Below are 22,659 nucleotides of genomic sequence, written 5' to 3' on the forward strand. Positions count from 1 at the left end.
CAATTTCCCTACACTCCTTTCTTAATGACAGTATAGACCAGTGGCCTGGTGCTAATTTACATGACTTCCTAGAAGCCTGTATTAGAAAATCTGCTAAGAGAAAGCCAAGCTTCAAACTGGTTTTATACTTTGGGGCCCTGAAAGTCATGGCCATTCTCTGTAAAAGGCAGCTTAAGGTGTTTTCCTAGAATCATGAATCCAAGAATGTTCAGAGCAGACATGGTCCAGACAAAAATAGCCTTTATGGTACTGGGTTTCCTGTTTTCCTTGGAAACCACTTGCTGACTACTGCCACCTCCTCTCATTAGTCCCTTCCTCCTTCTGTACTCTCTCTGTCCCTCCCCTAACCCAGAGTTCATGCTTAATGACCCAAGACAGTGCCACCAAGCATTTCCAGTCAATTGGTTTTTTGTAGAGAGTGAATGAACGGGACATTTCTCTGGCCTTCTTGTATTCTGAAAAGGATCTTCCCCAGCCCATTGGAATGTGCTTCTCAAATTGGGAATTGAGTTCTCTGTCTCTGCCACTTTCCTTCCTTCCTTCTCTCCAAGATCAGACACAGATTGATGGCTTTGCCCCTAGTAGGGATTTTATATTCTTTCAGGTTTTTCTCATCCTTTTATGTGCTCACCATCTCCTTCATAGAGAGGAGTCAAACACATTTTGAGAGTTGGCTAGGCTGCTTGCTTCTTTTTTCTTTACACAGCATTCATTTGCATGATCTCCATGGGGGTGTCCTTGATGAAAAACCCAAGCCTCCTTCACCACTTGGGCATTGGAGGACATGTTGGGAGGAGATGCAGATTAGACTGAGCCATTCTCTTGTCTGTGTAGGATGGGGAAACAGAGTCAGGCCCATTTTATGGGGTCATTTTTACACTGAGAAAATTATGCTTTAATTGAAAACAATATAGAGTAGTATGTTAACTTCCTCATCTTAAGTTTTTTTTTTCTCCTTTCTTCCCTCAGGATCCACACCCAAGTCCTCTGATCACCCTGGAGACCCAGGTGAGTACCTTCCATGGTCTTTGTCACTTATGTCTGCCTTGGTGTTCCTAGACCAGCCTCAGGATGGGGACTTTGTTCATCTCTTGTCCCCAAGGCTCAAAAAGCCTACAGAGGTGCATAAGCTGTCCTCCTGCCCATTTGGATGTTTGTGCATACATGCGTGTGTACACACGCCAGCTGGTTGTGTATCTGTGTGTGTAACCTGTGGATGTGCATGTGTATACACACTTGTACTAAGGTGTTGGAATGTTCTGTGGCAAGAACCATGACCATTTCTTTTGAGTTTCTCTCTGTCCTTTGCTCCTGCCCAACAATCGTAAGGAGATAAATACAAAGGAAGAAATGAGACAGGGAAGCCATGAAGTGGGAAGATGCTGCTCTTCCCTATCTATGGATTTGGAGGGCTTGGCCTTCAGGGCATCCAGACCCAGCTGCAATGGAAGGAAGCTGTGTCCTTCTGTCCACTTGCAGGTTAAACCATTCTTAGGAATGTGGGTTGCAATGGTGTTTCTGTGTGGGGTTGATGACCAATGGACCTTGGAATGGAGGACACAAACCTGATTGTCCACTTTCAACTTTCCTATAGGTCAGCACAGCAGCTATGAGTATGGGACTGGAGTCCAGTAGACCCAGGCAGAGTTCTGTGTCTTCTAGCACTGTGACATTTGTGGGGGTGGGGTGGGGTGTGCACTTAAGCTTTAAGCCACCATTTTCCCATCTGGAATACTACTGTAATAATCATGCCTATCTTGCAGGCTTGTGGTTGAGAATTCCGGAAGTCAGTGGCCCATTCTAAATGTTTGTGTTAGCCTTTTACATTTAATAGAACTGTTAAATTTCCTACTGGAGTTGAGGGGGAGGTATCCTTTGTTTTCTTAGCTCCGTGGGTTGGTAAGTGTATTAGTCCATTGTTATGTTCCTAAGCAGAGACACCTGAGACTGAATAAAGAATACAGATTTATTTGTTTCCAATTCTGGTGATTAGAACATTTATGAGCATGAGGTTGGCCTCTGACTGGCTCCTGAACATTTAAGAGCATGAGGTTGGCCTCTGACTGGCTCCTGATCTCAAGTCACAGCATGGCTGAAAGAAGCAGGTAGGTCAGCAGCCACATGGAGAGAGCAAGAGAGCGAGAGCGAAAACGAGAGAGTGAGAGAGAGAGAGAGAGAGAGAGAGAGAGAGAGAGGAATTAAACTTTTATACTTAACTGTCTTTCCCACATCCTCAGCTGATTGGATGGTGCCCTCCCACTAGGCCCTACCTCTTAAAGGTCTCACCACCTCCCAGAGCCATTAAAATGGGGACCAAGTTTCCAGAACATGAACAAATCATGGGGGACAAATCATAATCCAAACCACAGTACTAAGAAGTAAAAAGAGAAGAAAGACAGAATGGTCTCTATTCAGAGCTCAGGAGCAAATAGTTTTCAAGTATTAAACATGGTCAAACTTATTGGAACATTTCAAGGCTTAGTAACAACTTATGGGGATTTCTGGAGCATGCCAGCAGAGACCACCCACCTCCCTTGCTCTTTGGCCTCCTCCTTGGGCCCTTGTTCTCTCCCTAGCATCTCTGGCTGGGCTTTTCCAAGGAAAATGAGAGGAACAAATCTATCCTGTTTCTCCTTTGGCCTGGAACACCAGTTGTAGGGAAGATGGACCCTCAGGATTTCTTTGTGCCTGTCTGTCCTCTCACTCCCTGGCACACGAATGGAGTACCAGCTCCAAGGAGATCAGGCAGCAGGGCTGGCAAGAAAGAGGAGTGAGTGCGACTTTGACGGGGGGAAGTTTCCTCTGCCCATCTGGCCATTCTCTGTTTTCTTCTATACTTCCACTATTCACATACCACCTTTTAGTAATTACCTAAAAATACATTTTTTCCCTAACTAAACTCACCTAACTTTCAGGACTAGACTATCCTAAGCTCAAGATTTTCAACCATGGGATGATTTTGACCCCTAGGAGGCATTTGACAATGTCTAAAGACATTTTTGGTGCCTCATCTGGTATCCAACACGTAGAGACCAGAGCTGCTGTTAAAAATTCTACAGCACACATGCCGGCCCTCCACAGGAAAGAATTCTCCAGCCCCAAATGCTCATGTGTCAAGAGTTGGAAAATGCTGTCTCAAGGAATAATGACTTGTGGCTTCACAAGTTTGAAGCGCTCATTTTTTGCACAATATTGAAATAAATACTCAATTATGAAAATAAAATTAAAAGGCTTCTTTGAGTACCCTCTAAAATCATCTCAAAGTGCTCCCAGAGGTATCCGTGTCACACTTTGGGAAACAGGCCTTTCTCCAGCCTATCCGATAGTTTATAAGAGAACTTCCAAAGTGTGTTTTTCAAATGATGGCTCTGGGGCCAGATAGTGGTGCAGCAGTAAAATACACCCTCTGTGAAGCTCGTCTACCTGGGAAGGTTTTATGTCTGTATCTGGAGACCTCTCTGAGTATGCTGGGCATGCATAAGCCCATGATCTGGGGCTGGCTGAGGCTGGGGGTGCATCACAGCATCAAGACTTTGTTGGGGGTGCCATCTTTAGCTCACATATGCTCATGAAATAAATAAACTTAAATAAGTAAACAATAAAACAAGGTGATGGCCCTTCTCTCTGATAGTCCTTGCCCAGAAGGAAACCTTTTTAGACTCAGGAAACAGTCTGTGTCCAGAACCCTGAGAGCCAGGTCTCAACCTCCTAGCCTTGGAGATGCAGCACCCTAAATGACTCTGTCATTGACCAGCTCCCAGTGTTCTTCACTCTGGACACCACCCAGCAGCTCTTTAAAACTTCCCTGACGAAGCGTGGTCACGTGGTCATCATTTCCTGAGGGTGATAACTCCCCCCTATAGAATGACTACTCTTAAAGTCACATCCATTCATTCAGGGAACCTGAGCCTTGATCTGCAGCCCACAGTGGCATGAGACGGACTTTCTGCATTTGTGCCACGCCACTGGGGAAATGACTCAATTTGTCTCCAAACAACGCTTCATCGGTCTCATCTGGTTCTTGGTCTTCGGGGAACTGTAGGATATTGTCTTTCTCTGAGTCCTGTTTTCCCGTGTTGAAGAGACACTGGCACCTAACCAAAGTACGAATACTTTTTTGGAACTGTTGGCACAGGCTTGTGGCCAAATCTGACTTTCTACTGAGCCCGTGCCCATCGTGGGGTAAACAGTGGGATCCTGTTCAGCTGCCTGCAGGTCAGATGAGAGGGACAGAGAAGTGCTTTCAGGCAGAAAGCAGTGCCCCAAATGTAATGCATATGCTATAGGCAAGATGGCAGATGTGGCCAAGCTTGCGAGAACTAACCTCGTGGAAGTAACATGGCAGATGTACTCTTAGCCCTTGGTCAGTTTCCACTTCCTCCCCCAGTGTGCTGGGCTTCTCTAGGCAGCCGCTGCCTACTTCGTCCTAAAGCCCCGGTGCCACAGGTGGGCCTGCCTGTTCGATTTCACTGTGAGCTGTGCCCTTGCGTCACTCATGGGCAGCTTGGCTTGCTCAGGGCCCAGCCTGCATGGGAACACTGGGCCACCCAGGTGCCCTGTCCTTTGTGCACACCTCTCCCTGGTATGAATCACATCTGTCCTTACCCATTGCTTGGTTAATCTGTCTCTGTGCAGCTGTTCTGAGTTGGGGGAGATGGATTGATTGGCTGGCGAGGACTCCTCTAATGCTCTTTGCCATCAGCACAGCAGAGCTTTGCAGCTGTTGGCATCAGCAGGCCTCTCTCTGCTTAACAGCCAGATTAATAGAATGAGGAATGAGGAATGAGGAAGCCAAGGAAGGTTGAAATCCCTGGTGTCAGCTTTCCCCTCAGCAGGCTGCCCCTGGGATAGACCAAGGAAGCTCTGACTTGCAGTGGTGAATGCTTCTCTGGTCTCCAGATGGTGGTTACTTGGGAACCAGGTGACCTAGAAAAGGAAAAAGAAAGTCTGAAAGGAGTTTGAGTTTGGTAATGGCATGGTGGTGTTATCATTATCCTCAGCCTCACATTTACCATTTGTCCAGAGCTTCTCCCATTAAATGCTCAAATGCCATGGTTACACAGGTATTCTTAGGACACCCAATTTCCAGATGAGGAACCAAATGGGAACAGAGATGTCAGGTAACAATCCAACATCACACAGGAAGCACATAGCATTGTGGGTATCATCCTTAGGGTTATATGACATCAATAAACAATAAAACAAATTATCCTATTTTGCCAGAAAGTAAAGTTGCCATGATTAGTAGGAAGAATTGCCAATGGTTAGGCAATGCTGGGGGATAGGCTTGATATATGCACCCTGAGGATGATAGCTAACTAGCTAGACAGACAAACAGACAAATGAAATGCTTGGCACAGGTATTCACCAATGTACTTAGATATATAGGTAGTGAGATGGATGGTGGATGGATAGATGGGTGGATTCATAGAATAATTCTAATACAGTGCGTATTTTTTGGTTTTGACATACAGGTTTCCACAAGGCATGTGGTTAAAACGACTTTGGTGATGGACTCAATAGAAAACTTATTTTAAAACAACAAAAATAAAACATCTTCTTGTCCATCAATAGTGTTTTGATAATTTGATTGCTTCCTATTTGATTCTTTCTCATTGATCTCCAAGATGGTTTCTCTTTTTTGAATCTACTCCAGTTGGCAAGGCCTCCTGCCATTTAATTTTAACTCCTCTGCCTCCTTCCCCCCAGCCCAACAGCTTCTCTGTCAATTAGTTAATGGCCTCTACTCAAACACTGTGATACTTTGGGAACTGTAATAAAGGAATTCTTTCATGGAGTGAAGAACTGTCAGTCTGGGTATTTGTGAGGTTGGCTCTACTTAGAGGTAAGCAGACCTTCCTGCACTGAGACCCCTCTCAGAACCTGAGGGTCCAGGGCAGGAGGAGGAAAACTCTTCACGTCCACATTTTCAGAACCACCCAGGTGCTCAGATTTCTTTCATCAATGAACTGAGGACCTCGAGAGAGGACATGCTATTTACATTATTTAAAGATGATACTGGGGTCCAAAGGACTGTGAATAGAGTTCATGTAGAAAATGAGTAGTGAGTGTGCAAATAAATTTAAAAGTTTAAAACTGTATTTGTGTAAATCCACGTATCTATTTGCTTAGTTGATGAATAGCCATTGGGCCATGTTGAGGCCAGGTCTTATTATAGAAAAGGTGGGGGAACAGCACTAAGGAAGACAGAAGTCTCCTTTCCCACAAAGCATGCAGTCTGGGTGAGGGAGTCAGGTGGGAGGCATAAAACAAATAAATGCATCAATAATTGCAGGTAACAATAATTAAATGGAAATAAGACAAGCATGATTTTTTTTTTTTTTTGAAAGAGAGATTTTTGCTATAGGGCATGTGCACTTGCCAGAAAGATAGAGACAGACAGAATGCGAAAAATCAACCCCCAAAGGGAATGGCCACGCCATAGTCCCTTCTTCATTCTCCTCTTGAGATCTTGGGCACACATGCACTCGCACCCGGCATGAGTTTATGCCACTGGATCTGGGACTGCAACTATAGTCGACTACATGGGAGTCCAGCGATGTAACCATTCTGCCATATGCTGTTCCCCAGATAAGCATGTTCATAGGAGAGAGTGACTGGCACTATGGAGGGAGATGTTCAGGAAAGTCTCTCAGTAGGTGACATCTGAGTTGAAGAGATGAGGTTGGACTGAAGAGGTGAGATTTGAGCTGAGGTGAGATTTGTGCTCAGGAGGTAAGATTCTAGTGGAGAGCGTACAGTGAAGGAAGAGTTAAACTTTGCAGAAGACTACACTAAAAATGGTCTGAAATTTTTGCATATCACATCTGGGTTCCTGTAAAAATAATGCCACTTTTCCTTATAATCAATTACAGTGTTAGCTCCTTCAGTGCCTTTGTGCCATTATAATGTCAAGAAAAATAAGAAGTTACCTTATCAGGCAAGGGTGAAGGGAAAGGACTGAACAGGTGGGAGATAAGAAAAGGGGCTTCAATTCAAGATCATCCAGTCACACTTGTGTCCCCTGGGAGCACTGTGATAGGCCAGTGGAGCCTCAAATCTTAGCAATGTTGTGCTGATATGGGCACTGGTGTCAGGAATGTGGCTCAGGTTGCCATTAGTTAATTAAGTCACTAATGTTCACCGAACTTCAGCTTCAGTGTGAACCAGTGATTCTCAGCCAATGAGAATTTATCCCCCGGGGACATGTGGCAATGCCCATTTTGATTGTCATAACTGCGGTGGAGGGTGCTGCTGGTACCCAGTGGGTAGAGATAAAGATGGTGCTGAACACCCGGCAGAGCCCCAAAGAGTACCCTGCTCCTTGCCAGAAAGAAGGATCAGCCTCAAACGTCAGTAGTGCTGAGGTCGAGGAACGCTAGATCAGCCCTCCTTCCCCCACTGACAGCTCATTTTACAAAGACACTTCCAACCATGCACCTGTGACTTCCGTGGTGTTCTCGTTTTATGTTCAGACATCACCCTCTCTGGTTATGGTCAGACTTTACACAGCCTGCAGGAGCTGGCCACCGCTCATTCACCCTCTGCCCTGTTGAGGTTGGCGTTGACAATGACTAACCCTCTGCACACAATGACTCACGCTGTGTATGACTGCTTACACAGTGCGTGCAAAAGGTGGATCTTGTTGTGTCATTATGGGAAGAAAACCTTGTCCGAATAGATGGTTTCCTGAAACATGTATGGCTCCATAGTGCAGAGAATGTGCAGAGTTTCAAAAACTAAAATTTCCAGCTGCTTGGCTAGAGTTTGGAGAGGGGTTGGCCAAGGCTTTTAGACTGATGGTGCAGGCCTTTGGAATATCTTGGTTTTTAGGCCTGGTTCCACTCTCAGAGGCAGATCACAGCCTTCTTTGTGTAAACTTCTTTCTCTCAAAGCTTTTTCCTCACTCCTGGGATTAAAGCAATTGCTGTCTCCTTGCCTCTCTTCCAGCTCTGGGCTTCGATTAACCTTTTCCTCCATAGAGAGTGGTTTTTGGAGTAATCAGGGAGCTTCTGAATGGCTCTTACCTGAGTCTCCAGCCCATTAATTCTTATGGTGCCCAGCATCTGTTGAGAGGACGGGGAGACCAAATTGCTTCTCAGCCCATCTGCTTTCTTCCCATCAGCCTCCTTGGGGGGCAGACAGAACCTCTCTGAGCAGACAAGGCTGGTTTGGGGTTGGGCCAGATCCTTTGGCCATGATCTTTTCCTCTGGCTCTGATTTCCTAGGTCTTTAATTAGCCCTGGGGAGGGCAGGGAGGTGATCAGCCAGACCGTTCCCTGTGTTGAGACTTGGCACACAGGACAGGGAGGCTGGAGCTGCTGGTGGAATCATTCTCAGGAAGGATTTGTGGTTCCAGGGCCATGGACTCCCTTCTTGTCTCTATGACTCAGGCTGAATGATGTGATTCCTTATTCCACAAATAGCCAGCAAGTTCCCCAATGTGTGGCCACATGCACCACATCGAAATAGGCTGAGCTGAGATCATTGTCTTCTGTTCTTGGTGGGAGCAGACTTACCCTAGACATTGAAAATCTGAGTTTAGCCCTTAACTGAGAACACTGAAAGTTATTGCTCCTGTGAATAGTGACTGCATCTATTGACTCTCTCTTCCCTTTGAGATAGGAACAGTGCATTGTGGGTGTATTTGTACAGTCAGTACTTTTAGCAGACCTTCATTAACTGCTTGTGTTTTCCACTGAACTTCTAAGAGACTCTCCTAAGTAAGTTTCTTATTTGGATTCACTCATTCACATTTCACAGCTGCCTCATACGGGAGACTGTCATCCTAATTTTATGGATGAGAGACAGAGGCACAAGAGGCTAAGGTAGCAAAAGGAGCATTTGCTACCAAAAGGTAGCAAATGGAGCAGGATTTACACAGGGCATTAGAGCTTTCACTTATCAGGAAATGTAACCCCATGAGATGGGTTATATTTACATTCTTAGCTTTATCTTTCAAATGAGCCAACTGAAAGCCCAGGGAGACCAAGTTTTCCTTTAAAAGCTATACAGTCAGTAAGTGGTCAGACCTAAAGCAGAACCGGGTTACAGATAAAACACTCTCTGCCACCTGGGCTACGTGGCCCAGCCTATTGCCTCGCCATCATGTCCGTGGCCCGTTGTTGACCAAAACGTTGTTAGGCAGCATGTGGCTGCAGGTAGGCAGAGACATCAGTAAGATAAAGATTTGACATAAATACAGATTTCTATGAATATAGATTCCATATAGATTAGATATGGATTGGAAACAGAGATACAAATTATATTAGCCTAGAAATAGAGATTAGATATGGATATGGATGTAAGTTTTGATACAAATCATAGGGACTTCAAAAGTTCACAGAAAGGTGGAATTAAAGAATGGGTTGATTCTCATGCAAACATTTTTTTTCTTTCTAGTTCTTTAAGTTGTTTTATTATTTCTTTATCTATTTATATTTTTTGCCATAGGACATATATGCTTGGCTGAAAAAGAGAAAGTGAGAAATCACCTCTCTCCCCCCCCAGGGGTGATGGCCCATGCTGGAATCCCTTTTTCTTCATTCTACTCTCCGGATTTGGGGCACACATGCATGGACACACCCCCCGCATGACTTTCAAGGCACCAGGTCTGGAACTCTAACTGGGAGTTGCATGCCTTAACCACCATGTCACCTGCTGGCCCCGGTACAAACATTTTAAATCTATGCAGCTTTTTCATAGTGCACATTTTCTGTAAATGCTTCAAAGAACCCCCTAGTACTGGTTAGATACAATTATGGATATAAAATAGATATAGATATAGATTAGCTATGGATATAGTTATAGATCTATATCACTTACTTGAGAGTCCAGAGCTGATGGGTTTGGAGTCCTCTGTCCACGCAGAGTGAGTTCCAGGGTCAGGTGCTGAGGGTCTTGGCTGTGTGAGCAGAGCCAGGGCATGGGGTAGGGGACACTCAGGCTTCCTGTCCAGTAGGCAGCATCTCTCTCTGAGCCCTCATCACACTGACTCCAAGCACTGAGGCAGAAGCCTGGCATACCGCCCGCTGGACGACAAGGGGCTGTTACTAGATTTCAGTCTGCTCACTAGCTGGGGACTCGGGTCGGAGGCACACTGATGATTGGTATAAATCTCACGTGCATCAAGCTGTCTGAGGCTTAGGCTCTCTTCTCCGTGGAGTTTTGGGGCAGAGGTGTGCAGACCAAGGAGCTTACAAGAGAAAGTTCCTGTGCTAGAACGTTCAGGCTGGCTTTGCAGCTTCTTTCTACATGGATAATTCAATCGTGAAAATCCCTTTCATATAAAATAGCAGCATGAGAAAGGACAGAAAAATTCACAGGTGGATTTTGGGGGGTGGTGGCACAACTGGACCTATGTGGGAAAGGTCCTGGGTTCATATCCTGGGCCCTCCCCAGCACGCTGAGTGTGCACCTGTGCCTATGATCAGGGCTAGCTGACCTCGATGGACTTCACCCACATGGACGTCAAATCGCATTGGCTAGGGGGAGGCACTGCCAGGAGCTGGGAGGTGGGAGCAGACGGGATTGTTTTCCTTGGATTGTCTGTGTGCCCTTACAAGGGCCACAGCTCCTTAGGATTGGCCTCCCCCATGGCTACACCTGTTCTCTCCAGATTTTCAGGATCCAGTGACACAGCCCCCTCCTCTCCAGTCCTCAGCCCTCCACTGTGGCCAGCCCTGTACTCGCACTTCCCTGGTTAGTTTCCCTCATAGAGTTCTCATCTGTCCCCTTGGAGAGCAGAGTCTCTTTCCTTGGGTCAGACCCGGCCCCTTGCTGACTCATCACTGCCAATGGGACTTCTTCCCAGGCAGAATCACTGTCACCTAGTGTCATATTTTGCTAATGTAGGGGATCTTCAAACTGAGGAGAGGTCCCAGAATGGAGACAGGGGAGGGTGACGGTCTTGGAACGGAATGTCCAATTGTGAACCACTTGAGCGCTTTTCTGGAGAGAGTATTATAGCTGCCATTCGACTTGTGGCAGTCTCCCCTCAAAACTGAGCCAATAAACAATCATTTTAAACACTCCTGTGCGGGACCAGCAGTTGGCGTAATGGCTATGTCCTGGACTCCCATGTAGTTGACCACAGTTTGAGTCCCGGACCCGGTGGCTTAAACTCATACTGGGTGTGTGTGCTTGCATGCCCAAGATCCCGAGAGGAGAATGGAGGAGAAGTGGTTGCGGTGTGGCCATCCGCATGGGGGGTGATTTCTCGCTTTTAGTCTTTCTGTCCCTCTCTGTCTTTCTAGCATGTGCATGTGCCCTATAGTAAAAACCTCAAAAAAAAAAAGAAAACCACTCCTGTGCTAAATAAAGTATGAGAACACTCATATATGTCCCTTCTGCAGGGGACAGTCCTCTCTGAGTCTTGTCACTCACTCAGCCTTCTTCTGTCTGTAGTGGAAGGCTTCTTCATCCCTACCCAGGAAGGGACTGAGGTCTGGGCCATGGGAAAGGGGTGGGGAACTGGCCTTCAGCTCCCTCCTGTAGCCCCAGATCGGACACACAGATGGGGAAGATGGATTATTGCTACTGGCAAGCAAGTTGGGAAACTCTGCTCTTCTTGCTCTCTGTCACATCTCCAGGAAATGCTAACTGTCGTAGCACTTGAATCTGATTTCTCAGAAGTACTATCCTCTCTCCTTTGTGCTTCGGAGAGCCAACCTGGAGGGCTAGTGTGTTGCTCTTTCTCCAGACCAAGTGGTCCTGAGGGATGGACAGCTGGGCCAGCCCCGATTCCAAACTCAGTGCTGGAAAAGAGTGTCCTATGAATAATAACCCCCTTCTCATTTTCTTCTGGGAGCTGTAGCTCTTATTTTTCCACTGAATGGAGGACAACTGGGTGGAAAACTGCATTTGGGTATGGTGCGAGTGCCAGAGGACTGGGATGGAGTACAGAAACGCAGTTTCCTTGTCCTGAGAAGGAAAATCGTGGCCAGCTCCATGCTGGACGGATGAGCCTCAAGCTATAAAAAGGGAGTAAGAAGACTTCTGGCTGGATGACTGGTGTCCACGTGCACTGCCCCAGTTGTGACCAGGAACCATCATGGGGACTGGAGGCAGCTTTCTTGTTATGTGACTCTAGACTCAAGTCACATCACCAGCCTCCCAGTGGCTTTTGACCCGTGCTTGGATTCTGTTTGGCCTTAGGGAGTTGTTGTTGTTTTGGGGTGTGTAGTGTTGGAGAAGTTTTGAAAACTGGAAGGTTTAGTCCACTGAGCCTCTAGATATCAGCCATGGGTGTATCCCAGCTGTCCCTTTGGTAGACCCCTGAATGGGTCCCTTGTTCCTAGAAGCCCCCCCACCCCCACTGGGCCTGCCACATCACTCATCCCATCCAGTTGGCCCCTGGCACTGTGGTTGCCATGCCCCTGGATGCACACGATTCCAAATCCTCCTACAGCCTCACCTACAAAGGCAACAGTTAGCCCAGACCTGGCCACCCAAGCAGCCACATGGCAAGGTGAGAATGGGCGTGGTGGGACAGGGCCTGGCCTCTGCCACAAGCCCTCACTTGCCTTGAAACCCTCAGCACGTCTGCAGATCTCTCTGTACCTCAGCTTCTTTAGAAACCGTGAGAATCAAAGCAGTAGCTCCTTCACAGGACTGTCCGCGTGAGCAAATGGGTTAACACACGCACATTCAGCAACAGATTGGTTCCTGCCGTGTTGCAAGTATTATTCTGAGAGTCCTGTGTTCAAATCCTGCCTCCTTCATTTGCTGAATGCATCACCTTTGAGAAGGTATTCAATCCCTCAAGCTTTGGTTTCCCCACTAGTTAAAGCAGCCATGAAAGCACCTACCTCCCTGGGGCTGTTTGAGGGGCAAGCTGAGGACATCCTATTCTCCCTCTTTACCTCTCTGGAAGAAGCGGGTTCTCCTGGTCCCTCCGTTGCTTCCCTTAGCTCAGCTGCAGACGCTGTCACTGTCTTTTCAGGGGTTTCCTTCGCGATCTCTGTGGACTCTTCTTCCTCTTGCATTCAGATGGCTGGTTTCCTCTTTGCAGGGAAGGAAGTCGCATTTGTGGAAATACCAGGATGTCTTTGGAGGCAAGTGCTTGTCTCATAAGCAGGCTGGGATGTTTTTACCTGTGTGTGATATACCGTCAGGAAAACCCAGGCCTGCTGGACGCCAATTGGTCAGCAGAGTGGCAGAGACACAGACAGTTCTAAGGAAGAGACACAGCACCAGGTGGCCTGGCCACTTAGGTCATACCACTACCCCCCACAGGCCTTGGAAGTTCTCTTTCTGGTCTCCAATGTGCTCAGACATGACCCTAATGTGCACAGCAGAGGCTGGTGTGGCCAGAGCAGAGAATACAACCCCCAGACAGCTTCTTTAGAGGACAGACTGCCAAGGCCCTTCTCGGCAGCACTGCAGAGAGGGGTGGGCCAGGTCTCATTGACCCTCTTCTCTGCCTGAACCCTCACCACATCACTTTATGGGTCCCTCTTCTCCAGAGCAGCCTTACTGAATGACTAGCCCAGGGTGACAGCCTTGGCGCTGCTGGCCTTCTAACATGGTCATCTCCGTGGGAGGCTATGCTGTGCACTGTGGGAGACTGAACAGCCTGTCTGGCCTTTACGCCCTAGATACCAGTGGAATCCCTCACCTCAGTCTTGATGACCCAAAATGTCTCCAGACTTGACCAGATGTCCCCTGGGGCACGGTCACCGTCAGGCTGACAACCATCGGCCTAACCATGGGACTGGTGACGTTTAGGTTAAGTCCACTGGGGGGAACGCCTCCCTGGAAAGGTCACTAGATTCTCTTTGCTGTCAGGTGACTTTATGTGTGTTGGGAGTTGGTTAGAAATGAGTTAGTACCTGCCGACTGCTTCTGTGTGGTACGATAAGATCCAGAGGAAAACTCGAATGTCATCTTTCCTGTCTAAAAAGCCGTCACGTCCTTAGGCACCAGCAGGTGAAGGTCCCCACCTCCTGGGGGGTCAGGACCCAAACCCAGCGATGGCCTGGTCACTTTCATGCAGCTGGCACCATGCACCTTGCAGTGAGAGGGGTTGAGTTCAGGCTGGTCCCAGAGCCATGTCCCGTGAAGGCTGCATGAAGGGGGTTTTAGATGAGCCGTGGTTTCCCCATCTCGTGGTGGGGGTGGGGGGTATGGGCTTGCCTGACACCTGGGAATAGTCTGTGGCTTTGGGGGCTGATGCCGTGACGCATTCAAACCCTGCTGCTATTTACTTACTCCCTGGGCTCCCTGAAAGAGCCTTGTGTGCTGAGCAACGGCCGTAGACAACCAGGCTGCTGTGTGCTGTGTGGGCTTTTAGGTGACGACGTGGTAGTTTGTTGTTGGGTGTGCCTCCCACCCAGTCCTCTGTGGTTGTAAAAAATTTGTTATTATTCTTTTTAATTTTCCTTTCAGAACTTGGAGTTCTTTCCTGGACTTGTTTTTTGTAGTTGCTATTATTCATAGTATATCGTAGTATCATATTATTATTGTACTATCTTATGATAATACATTAACATGTCTTATTGTGTTGTTATTATTATATTATTGAGCTGCTCATTCAGTAACTGTTAACTGAGTACCTACTATGTGCCAGACATTGTTTGGGGGCTGGAGATACAGCAGCAAACAGGACCGAAGTCCTGACCTTAAGGGTTCCTGTTCCAAACAGGTACTAAATCAGAAAACATGTGTTTATGTGCTTATATGTTATGTGATAAGGGAAGAAGGCAGTGGAAGGGTGTAGGCCAGGTCAGGCCCGTGGAGGAGAGGTTGTCCTTTTACCTTGAAGGGACATTTCCATGAAGCCAGGTGAGCCGAGACTGAGGGGTATGAGTAGATAATGAGCCCTGTAGGTACCTGAGAAGCGGGGAGCAGCTCGTGCAGAGGCCCCGAGGCAGGATGTGCCGGGAATGTTCACTGCACAGCAGAGGCTGGTGTGGCCAGAGCAGAGAATGGAGGGGAGACAGGAGTGTTGAGTGGGCCAGAGCGTTAGGACCCTGTTGAACTTGGAAAGGACTTTGCTTTCACTCTTCACTGGAAAGTCTTCAGAGCATTCTGAACAGAGGGATGACATGGCCTGCCTTTTGAAAACAGGATTGGTGGGTGCCCTGCTGAAAATGTGCTGTGGTTGGTCAAGGGCAAGACAGGGAGCCAGGCGAGGGAGGGGCTGTTGCGGATCCACGTGGCTGCAGTGGTGTCAGACCAGGGTGTTACTAGTGGAAGCGAAAGGAAGTGGTTTCATTGTAGATACATTCCAGGAGTAGTGTCCACTGGACTTTCTGTGGATTAAAGCAATGCAAGCACACGACTTTCTTAAAAAGCAAATGGCACAAAAGCATACCAAGTGAAAAGTAAGCTCCAATGCCCCTTACCCCACTTGTCAGCGACAGCAGATACCAGTGGTTTTCAAATTTTTATTAGAGCTTAGCAATTTCTGGTCTTTCCTTTGTATATCAACATGTATGTGTGTATGCATGCAATGTGTGTGCATGTGCACTCACATACATGTTAGCAGGGATTTTTGAAATGGAATTTAATGAACTATATTCTCTGACAATTTGCTTTTCCTCTTTCTCTATCTTAGCCCTCATTTCATATCAGCATATCCTGCTCTTCCTCATTATTCAGCTCCTATTTGGTCCAACTCTATTTCTAGCACCTAGCGTGGTATCTGGTACGTGGCAATGGCTCAGTAAGTACTAACTGAATAAATTAAATATTCCATCATCTATGTAAATGATTTCCTGTTGGTAGATATTTAAATTGTTTCTTTTTTCCTTTCCTAAACTATGCGGCTATTAACCACGTTTGTACATATATTTTTCACAGCTGAGTATGCACATCTGCGGGTAAGTGGCTAGATTCGGGGTCGCTAGCTCAAAGGATGTGTGGATTTTAAATTATGATAGAGATGGCAGGAGTGTTCTGCAGGGCGGTTTCGTCAAATCTCCTGTCAAAGTGTGTATGATTTCCTGTTTTCTCTCCCGAAGGTTTTGGTGATGATCAATCTTTATCATCTTTGATGAACCAATGGGTAGAAACAGTGTCTTGCTATTTTGATTTGCTTATCAGATCTGAGTGGGTCTAAGCATGTTGGAAAATGCTATTTGTCAGTGAGTTCCTTAAGTCCTATTTCTGGATGGCTGCACTGGCGTTCTCTGCCTTCCTGGAGGCAATGTCCTTCATAATAGTCACTAAAACCTGTTGGTACTTGCTGTGTGCCAGCCACTGGGCTTGGTAGTTCATGTGGATGAACTCATTTAATCTCGCCATGAAGAAGATTCTCTTCAACCTTGCTACGGTTGTTAGCCTCCCTTTCAAATAATGAAACCGAGGCACAGAGAGAAGGGGGTTTATTAAGTACCGCACGTCATGAAGAGAGTAAATGGGGGAGCTGGTGTACGGACCTTGGCAGAACACTGGTCCACTGGGCCACCCAGCTGGTGGACTTGGTAATAGCTGCTACTCTCCTTTAAGACCTGACCATTTTGATATTTTGAAGGCAGAAAGTCATGATGTTCCCTGGCTTCAGGGAATAAGCTGCCTGGACACAGGCATGGGGCCAGGCCTGGACTTTAGACGTAGACTGTGGGCCATGGAACGGCAACTGGCAACAGATCTCTGTGGGTGTGTCTCAGCCTCTGAAAGTCAGCCAAGCCACAGGCATGTTCAGTGACATGCTCAAGGCCACACAAGAGAGAAAGGTGTCACCTTTCTCCATACTGGCTAACTTCTTTTCTTTTTTTGTTTTCTTTTAGGTTTTTTTTTTTGTAGGACTCATGCATGAGACAAAGAGAGAGAAAGTGAGAAATTACCCGCCCCCCGGGGGGGCATGATCATGCACACATGCCAGCATGATTTTCAAACTGCCGGGGTTCAGGACTCGAACCACATCGGTCATGTGGGTGTCCATTGCCTTAACCACCATACCACCTAATGGCCCCTTGTACTGACTCACTTTTTCTCCTGGCCAAGTCCCCAGCAGGACTGGTGCACTAGGGGACCCACTGCAGAAGTGCCTATCATTAGAACTCTAGGTTGAGTCAGGTGATGGATGAGTGGTTGAAGAACGGAAGAAAGAAGGAAAGAAAAATGGGAGATGGATGGAGGTAGATAGTTAGAATACTTCAGTTCACTTTTTAAAACAATCCCTGTTTTGCACTGACCGCTGATTTAGTCCCAGAGATTGGAAGATGAAGGACCCAGCCAGTTTAGAATCTAGGATGGGCTATGGTAACCTTTTCTGTGGTATGGACTACTTTGGCATCTGGTAAAACCTGTGCCCCTTTCTTTTAATAACATTTTAAATGCTAAAAAATAAATCACAAAATTATAAGGGAAAGCAGTTACATTGAAGTACAGCTATGACAAACATGTATAAATAACAGATCTGTTCAGTGCATATGCTTCTTTCTTAACACAGTGAGTACCTAGATTTGCCGACAGGTCTAATAACTACTGTAATTTTGAAATAGTGACAAATGTAAATAATATTTTGAGACATCTGCTGCCAAAGCCATGCGACATGAAAATGTCACAGTGTCTATTGCTGTTTCGAAGTCTTGGGTAAAAGCAATGCAGTCTGAAGCCTACATTCATAATTGAAGGGCATACTAAATTTCAGTTGGAATTAGTGAAAATAATTATGAGAATAAATATGTACGAGTTCAGAGACCCCCAGAATTCTCTCTCCACCGACCTCCCTGTCTGCGGATCTCAGGATAGTCACCCTTGGGCTGCCTGGAGAGAGATCATATCGAGATATTTGTGACAGGGCATAAACTCAGAGTGACATGACAGGAGCACCACATTATTTAAATGATTTGTCTCGCTGTCTTGCTCTGCCCTTTATCCTGACCTGTATAGGCACATTTTTGAAAGATTAAATGGAGTTTTGATACATCTCCCTGTGGAGTGCTGTCAGTTCTGTGATAATGTGGGAACACACAGTATAACTCAAAACACTCCTGGAAGGCTTCCTGGAAGAACCATTACCCATAGCATGTCCTGAAGGGTGAGCGAGAATAGACCAGGAATGGCCATTCCTGCCAGAGAGAAGAGAGACATATGAGCCCAGAAAGGAAATCACAGGAAATGTGGAACCCAGGTGAGAAGCAGAGGTCAACTGGCGATGGAGCTGATGAAGCAGGCTCAGGGCCAGACATTGTGGACCGCATCAGAGAGTGTGAGAGGCAGTGGGGAGCCACTGCAGGTGTTTGAGCAGAAGAGGCATGGCTCAAGGTCAGTCTGAGAAGATCACTCTGGCTACTGCAAGGAGAATGATGAGAGAGGTGAGCCTGGAGACAGACAGAGCAGAGAGAGATATTCAACCCAAAAAAGCTATAATGAAGTACTGACCTGGGCCAGGGACAGTGGGAAAGGGGAGGAGGGGACCAATTTCAGGGACAGTAAGACATAGAATGGTCAGGGCAAGTGGAGAGTGGGCAGAGAAAAAGAGAGAGAGCGGGAGCAAGCGAGAGAGAGAATGTGTAAATAAAGAAGTTTGAAGGTAAGAAAAAATCCCCAGAGATAGGAGTTTGTGCGATAGCTTGTATGGTTGCAAGGAGTTGGTGGATCTTGGAGGGTCTTAAGGAGTTTCTTTAAAAGCCTGTTTCTTTAAAAGCCCAATCCTTGGGGGCCTTTTCTGGACTGGGCAATGTGGGGTCTTGTATGCTGGAGCTTGGGTGGAATTGCAGTATGGCAGGTTCAAGGACAGGCTCTCAGGCAGGCAGTGTTTCTGACACCTTTGCAGGTCACTATCCCCCAGCAAGGAACAGAGGCAAAATGTATTAAGAATGAAAACACTTTTTAAAAGAAAAACCTGCATTTTGTAGGGATTTATATGCCTTTCCAGGGCCGAATAATACAATTTTTTACAACTATTGTTGGCGTTCTCTACGACCTTATAAGATGCCGTACTAGCATCTGATGACCATTGTACGGCAGGAAACATGCCTTTCTTTTCCAAGGGCTTTTAAAAAATTGCCGCTGACTTGTGCAGGCAGGAAAGCTGCCATCCCGCCTTGTCAGAGAAGCACGTGAGCCATTTTCTGGGCCCGGAAGAGGCAGGGAAGGGGCTGATCTGACATATAAACACTCCTCACCCCTCCTGGGGACATTAGCTCAGCCAGGTTAAAGATCAGGCTGGCCCTGACCTGTAGAATTCAGACTGACTAGACTCTCCTTGACCTATTTAGAAGTCGACCTCTGGTGAGACATACGCCTCTTTTGGGGTGACCCCAAGAGGAGTTCACACACACACAAAATGTGAGGGATGGGCTCCAGCCTCAACATCCCCAGATGGGCCTTTGCTCACTTTGTCTTTCTTCCCCATCTGTTCACTCCAACCTTGGACATTTGCATTCAGAATTTGCCATCATCCAGCAGAGAGTTTCCATGAATCGGAGGTCGGTATTGGAAGCACTGGAGAATGGCGGTGGGAGCTTGAGTCCACGGTTCCCTGTTAGCTGGGAGCTGCAGAGCACTTTGCAAGATGACCTCTTGAGGAGGTCTTTGCACTGTACGTTAGACGGATGTCTCAGAGTCCCTCCTTTCTCAGGAAGCAACGTGGAGCATGCTTTGATCGGTGCATGCTTTAATCACCTCCTCTTGACTCTCACCTCCCCATGAGGAAGGCATCTCTCTTACAGAGATGACACCTGACCCTGGACAGATAAGCAGCAGTTCATGAGTGTCACACACTCAGAGCCAGGGGTGGGGTGTGGATGTGGTGGGGATACTTGATGCCATGTGGGGCCACCCGGAGGTTGCACTTGGGAAGAGTGAACACCCAGGGCTATAGGGGCAAGCTTTGTAGTAGTGAAAGGGTGACATGACCTTTGGTTCCCTTGAGAGGATGCGGTCACCTTGTTTGAATTAACCCAAGCCCAGTTCTCAAGGACAAGCAGAAATTGTGCTTGGTTCTGTGATAAGGGCAGTTGTTTGGTCAAGGGACCCTCTCTGCAGAAGCCAGGTGGGCAGGGGAACTTTGATGCAGGGTCCTTGTGGTTTGCCCCGGATGTCAAGGCAGCACAGACTCATTTAAGGACTGTGGGCAGTGTGGTGGGGAGAAGTGGGCAGTGGAATAATCGTTTTGGGTTTGAATCCTGGCTGCATAACTTATTCGCAGTTCACCTCTTGGATCCTCAGTGTGCTCATCAGTAAAATGGAGATGTTAAACCCAACGTATATCAGCCTGTCATCTGCATACATACATGTGCGTGTACACACACACATACACACACACACAGATGCACATTTCTCCTTTCCAGAGGGTGGCTTAATCTTGTCTCCCTTTTAAACAACAGCTACACAACCACAACCAAATCAAAAACAGCGTTTAATGGAAAACAGATGTGTCAGTTGAGCAAACTGAGTTCTTCAAGCCAAAGGCTACATCTGGCCCTCTGTGGACTGTTTCCACTGACTAAATGAGGACTTGGTTGTGCATGGCCCGAGGCAGACGTTGGCTCATTCTGTTTCTGGGCCAAGGAGCCAGGCTGTTAGTTTATGTCATACTAAGAAGACATGGCCTCCACCCTTGTTCTGACACCACTGTCCAAGCCCCAAGGACGTTCCCTCGGCGTGGCGAAGGCAGCCGCCTGGGAGCGGAGCCCGGCCTGGGCACGGCAGCTCTTAGCGGGCTTTGTTCACTGCAGCTTGAGTCAGCCTCCCTCCTCCAGAGTTGGGACGTCGCCCTCTTGGCTTTAGAGGTGGCCTTGCCTGCACACAGAGCCAAAGGGCTGTGACTGGACTCAGGGGACCTTGGGAGGGGCTCGCAGTCACAGATGCCGCCTATTCTGCCCAGGGGACTGGCTGGGCTGGGTTGAGTATAGGACAGCAGAACGTCTTTCCTTCCAAATGCATGGACATCTTTGTTCAAACACAGAACCTCATCTGGTATTTTAAGGAAAACAGTCCCTGAGACATCTCAGGTGCTCACAAGTCATCTGATGTGTGTTGGGGACTTTACTTCCCCACACATGTCCCCACCTTAATAGGGACATACTCCATGAAACCCCACCCTTGACCCCTGGTGGGAACCTGGAGTCACAGCCATGCTTGGCAGCCCGAGGCGTGAAATGGTGTGGTTCTTTGACTAGTGTGCATGGTAGTGTTCTGGAATCCAAGAAGTGGCTCATGAGATTTCATCATCTTGGGCCCGGATCAGCTTGTTCCTTAGCTCCTACTGAGGGACAGAAGAAAGTGGATGGAGAATTATAAGGATCTTGGTAACCCAACGCAGCAATCAGCTGTTTGCAATTATCTGTTTATATGCAGGAGTGTTTTGAATGTTCATAAATGAACAAACAGTTCTTTAATAAGAATGTGCTTTGCGTTGGATGTGGTTCCTGCCGACGTGGAGCTGACAGCTGTGTGTGAGCATGTGTGAATGTGTGAGTGTTTACACGTGTGTGTGCGCAGATCTGTCACTAACAGAGCACCAGCCACTTTTGAGCTTGTCAAGGCAGCACAGACTCATTTAAGGACTGTGGGCAGTGTGGTGGGGAGAAGTGGGCAGTGGAATAATCGTTTTGGGTTTGAATCCTGGCTGCATAACTTATTCGCAGTTCACCTCTTGGATCCTCAGTGTGCTCATCAGTAAAATGGAGATGTTAAACCCAACGTATATCGGCCTGTCATCTGCATACATGTGCGTGTACACACACACATACACACACACACAGATGCACATTTCTCCTTTCCAGAGGGTGGCTTAATCTTGTCTCCCTTTTAAACAACAGCTACACAACCACAACCAAATCAAAAACAGCGTTTAATGGAAAACAGATGTGTCAGTTGAGCAAACTGAGTTCTTCAAGCCAAAGGCTACATCTGGCCCTCTGTGGACTGTTTCCACTGACTAAATGAGGACTTGGTTGTGCATGGCCCGAGGCAGACGTTGGCTCATTCTGTTTCTGGGCCAAGGAGCCAGGCTGTTAGTTTATGTCATACTAAGAAGACATGGCCTCCACCCTTGTTCTGACACCACTGTCCAAGCCCCAAGGACGTTCCCTCGGCGTGGCGAAGGCAGCCGCCTGGGAGCGGAGCCCGGCCTGGGCACGGCAGCTCTTAGCGGGCTTTGTTCACTGCAGCTTGAGTCAGCCTCCCTCCTCCAGAGTTGGGACGTCGCCCTCTTGGCTTTAGAGGTGGCCTTGCCTGCACACAGAGCCAAAGGGCTGTGACTGGACTCAGGGGACCTTGGGAGGGGCTCGCAGTCACAGATGCCGCCTATTCTGCCCAGGGGACTGGCTGGGCTGGGTTGAGTATAGGACAGCAGAACGTCTTTCCTTCCAAATGCATGGACATCTTTGTTCAAACACAGAACCTCATCTGGTATTTTAAGGAAAACAGTCCCTGAGACATCTCAGGTGCTCACAAGTCATCTGATGTGTGTTGGGGACTTTACTTCCCCACACATGTCCCCACCTTAATAGGGACATACTCCATGAAACCCCACCCTTGACCCCTGGTGGGAACCTGGAGTCACAGCCATGCTTGGCAGCCCGAGGCGTGAAATGGTGTGGTTCTTTGACTAGTGTGCATGGTAGTGTTCTGGAATCCAAGAAGTGGCTCATGAGATTTCATCATCTTGGGCCCGGATCAGCTTGTTCCTTAGCTCCTACTGAGGGACAGAAGAAAGTGGATGGAGAATTATAAGGATCTTGGTAACCCAACGCAGCA

General features: G+C 47.4%; 1 protein-coding gene across 1 annotated transcript in view; it reads left to right on the forward strand.

Annotated features, from left to right (window-relative positions):
- The window catches only part of XYLT1 (xylosyltransferase 1), a gene marked incomplete at its 5' end in the record, with an annotated part of 347,438 nt that overhangs the window by 112,185 nt on the left and 212,594 nt on the right, over positions 1-22,659 (forward strand). Inside the window, one exon of the mRNA XM_006146570.3 lies at positions 970-1,008. Coding sequence (XP_006146632.1) covers positions 970-1,008 — 39 coding nt within the window. The remainder of the gene's footprint in view (positions 1-969; positions 1,009-22,659) is intronic.

The sequence above is a fragment of the Tupaia chinensis genome, unplaced genomic scaffold (genome assembly GCF_000334495.1).
Source record: "Tupaia chinensis unplaced genomic scaffold, TupChi_1.0 Scaffold000182_1, whole genome shotgun sequence".
NCBI classification, from domain to species: domain Eukaryota; kingdom Metazoa; phylum Chordata; class Mammalia; order Scandentia; family Tupaiidae; genus Tupaia; species Tupaia belangeri.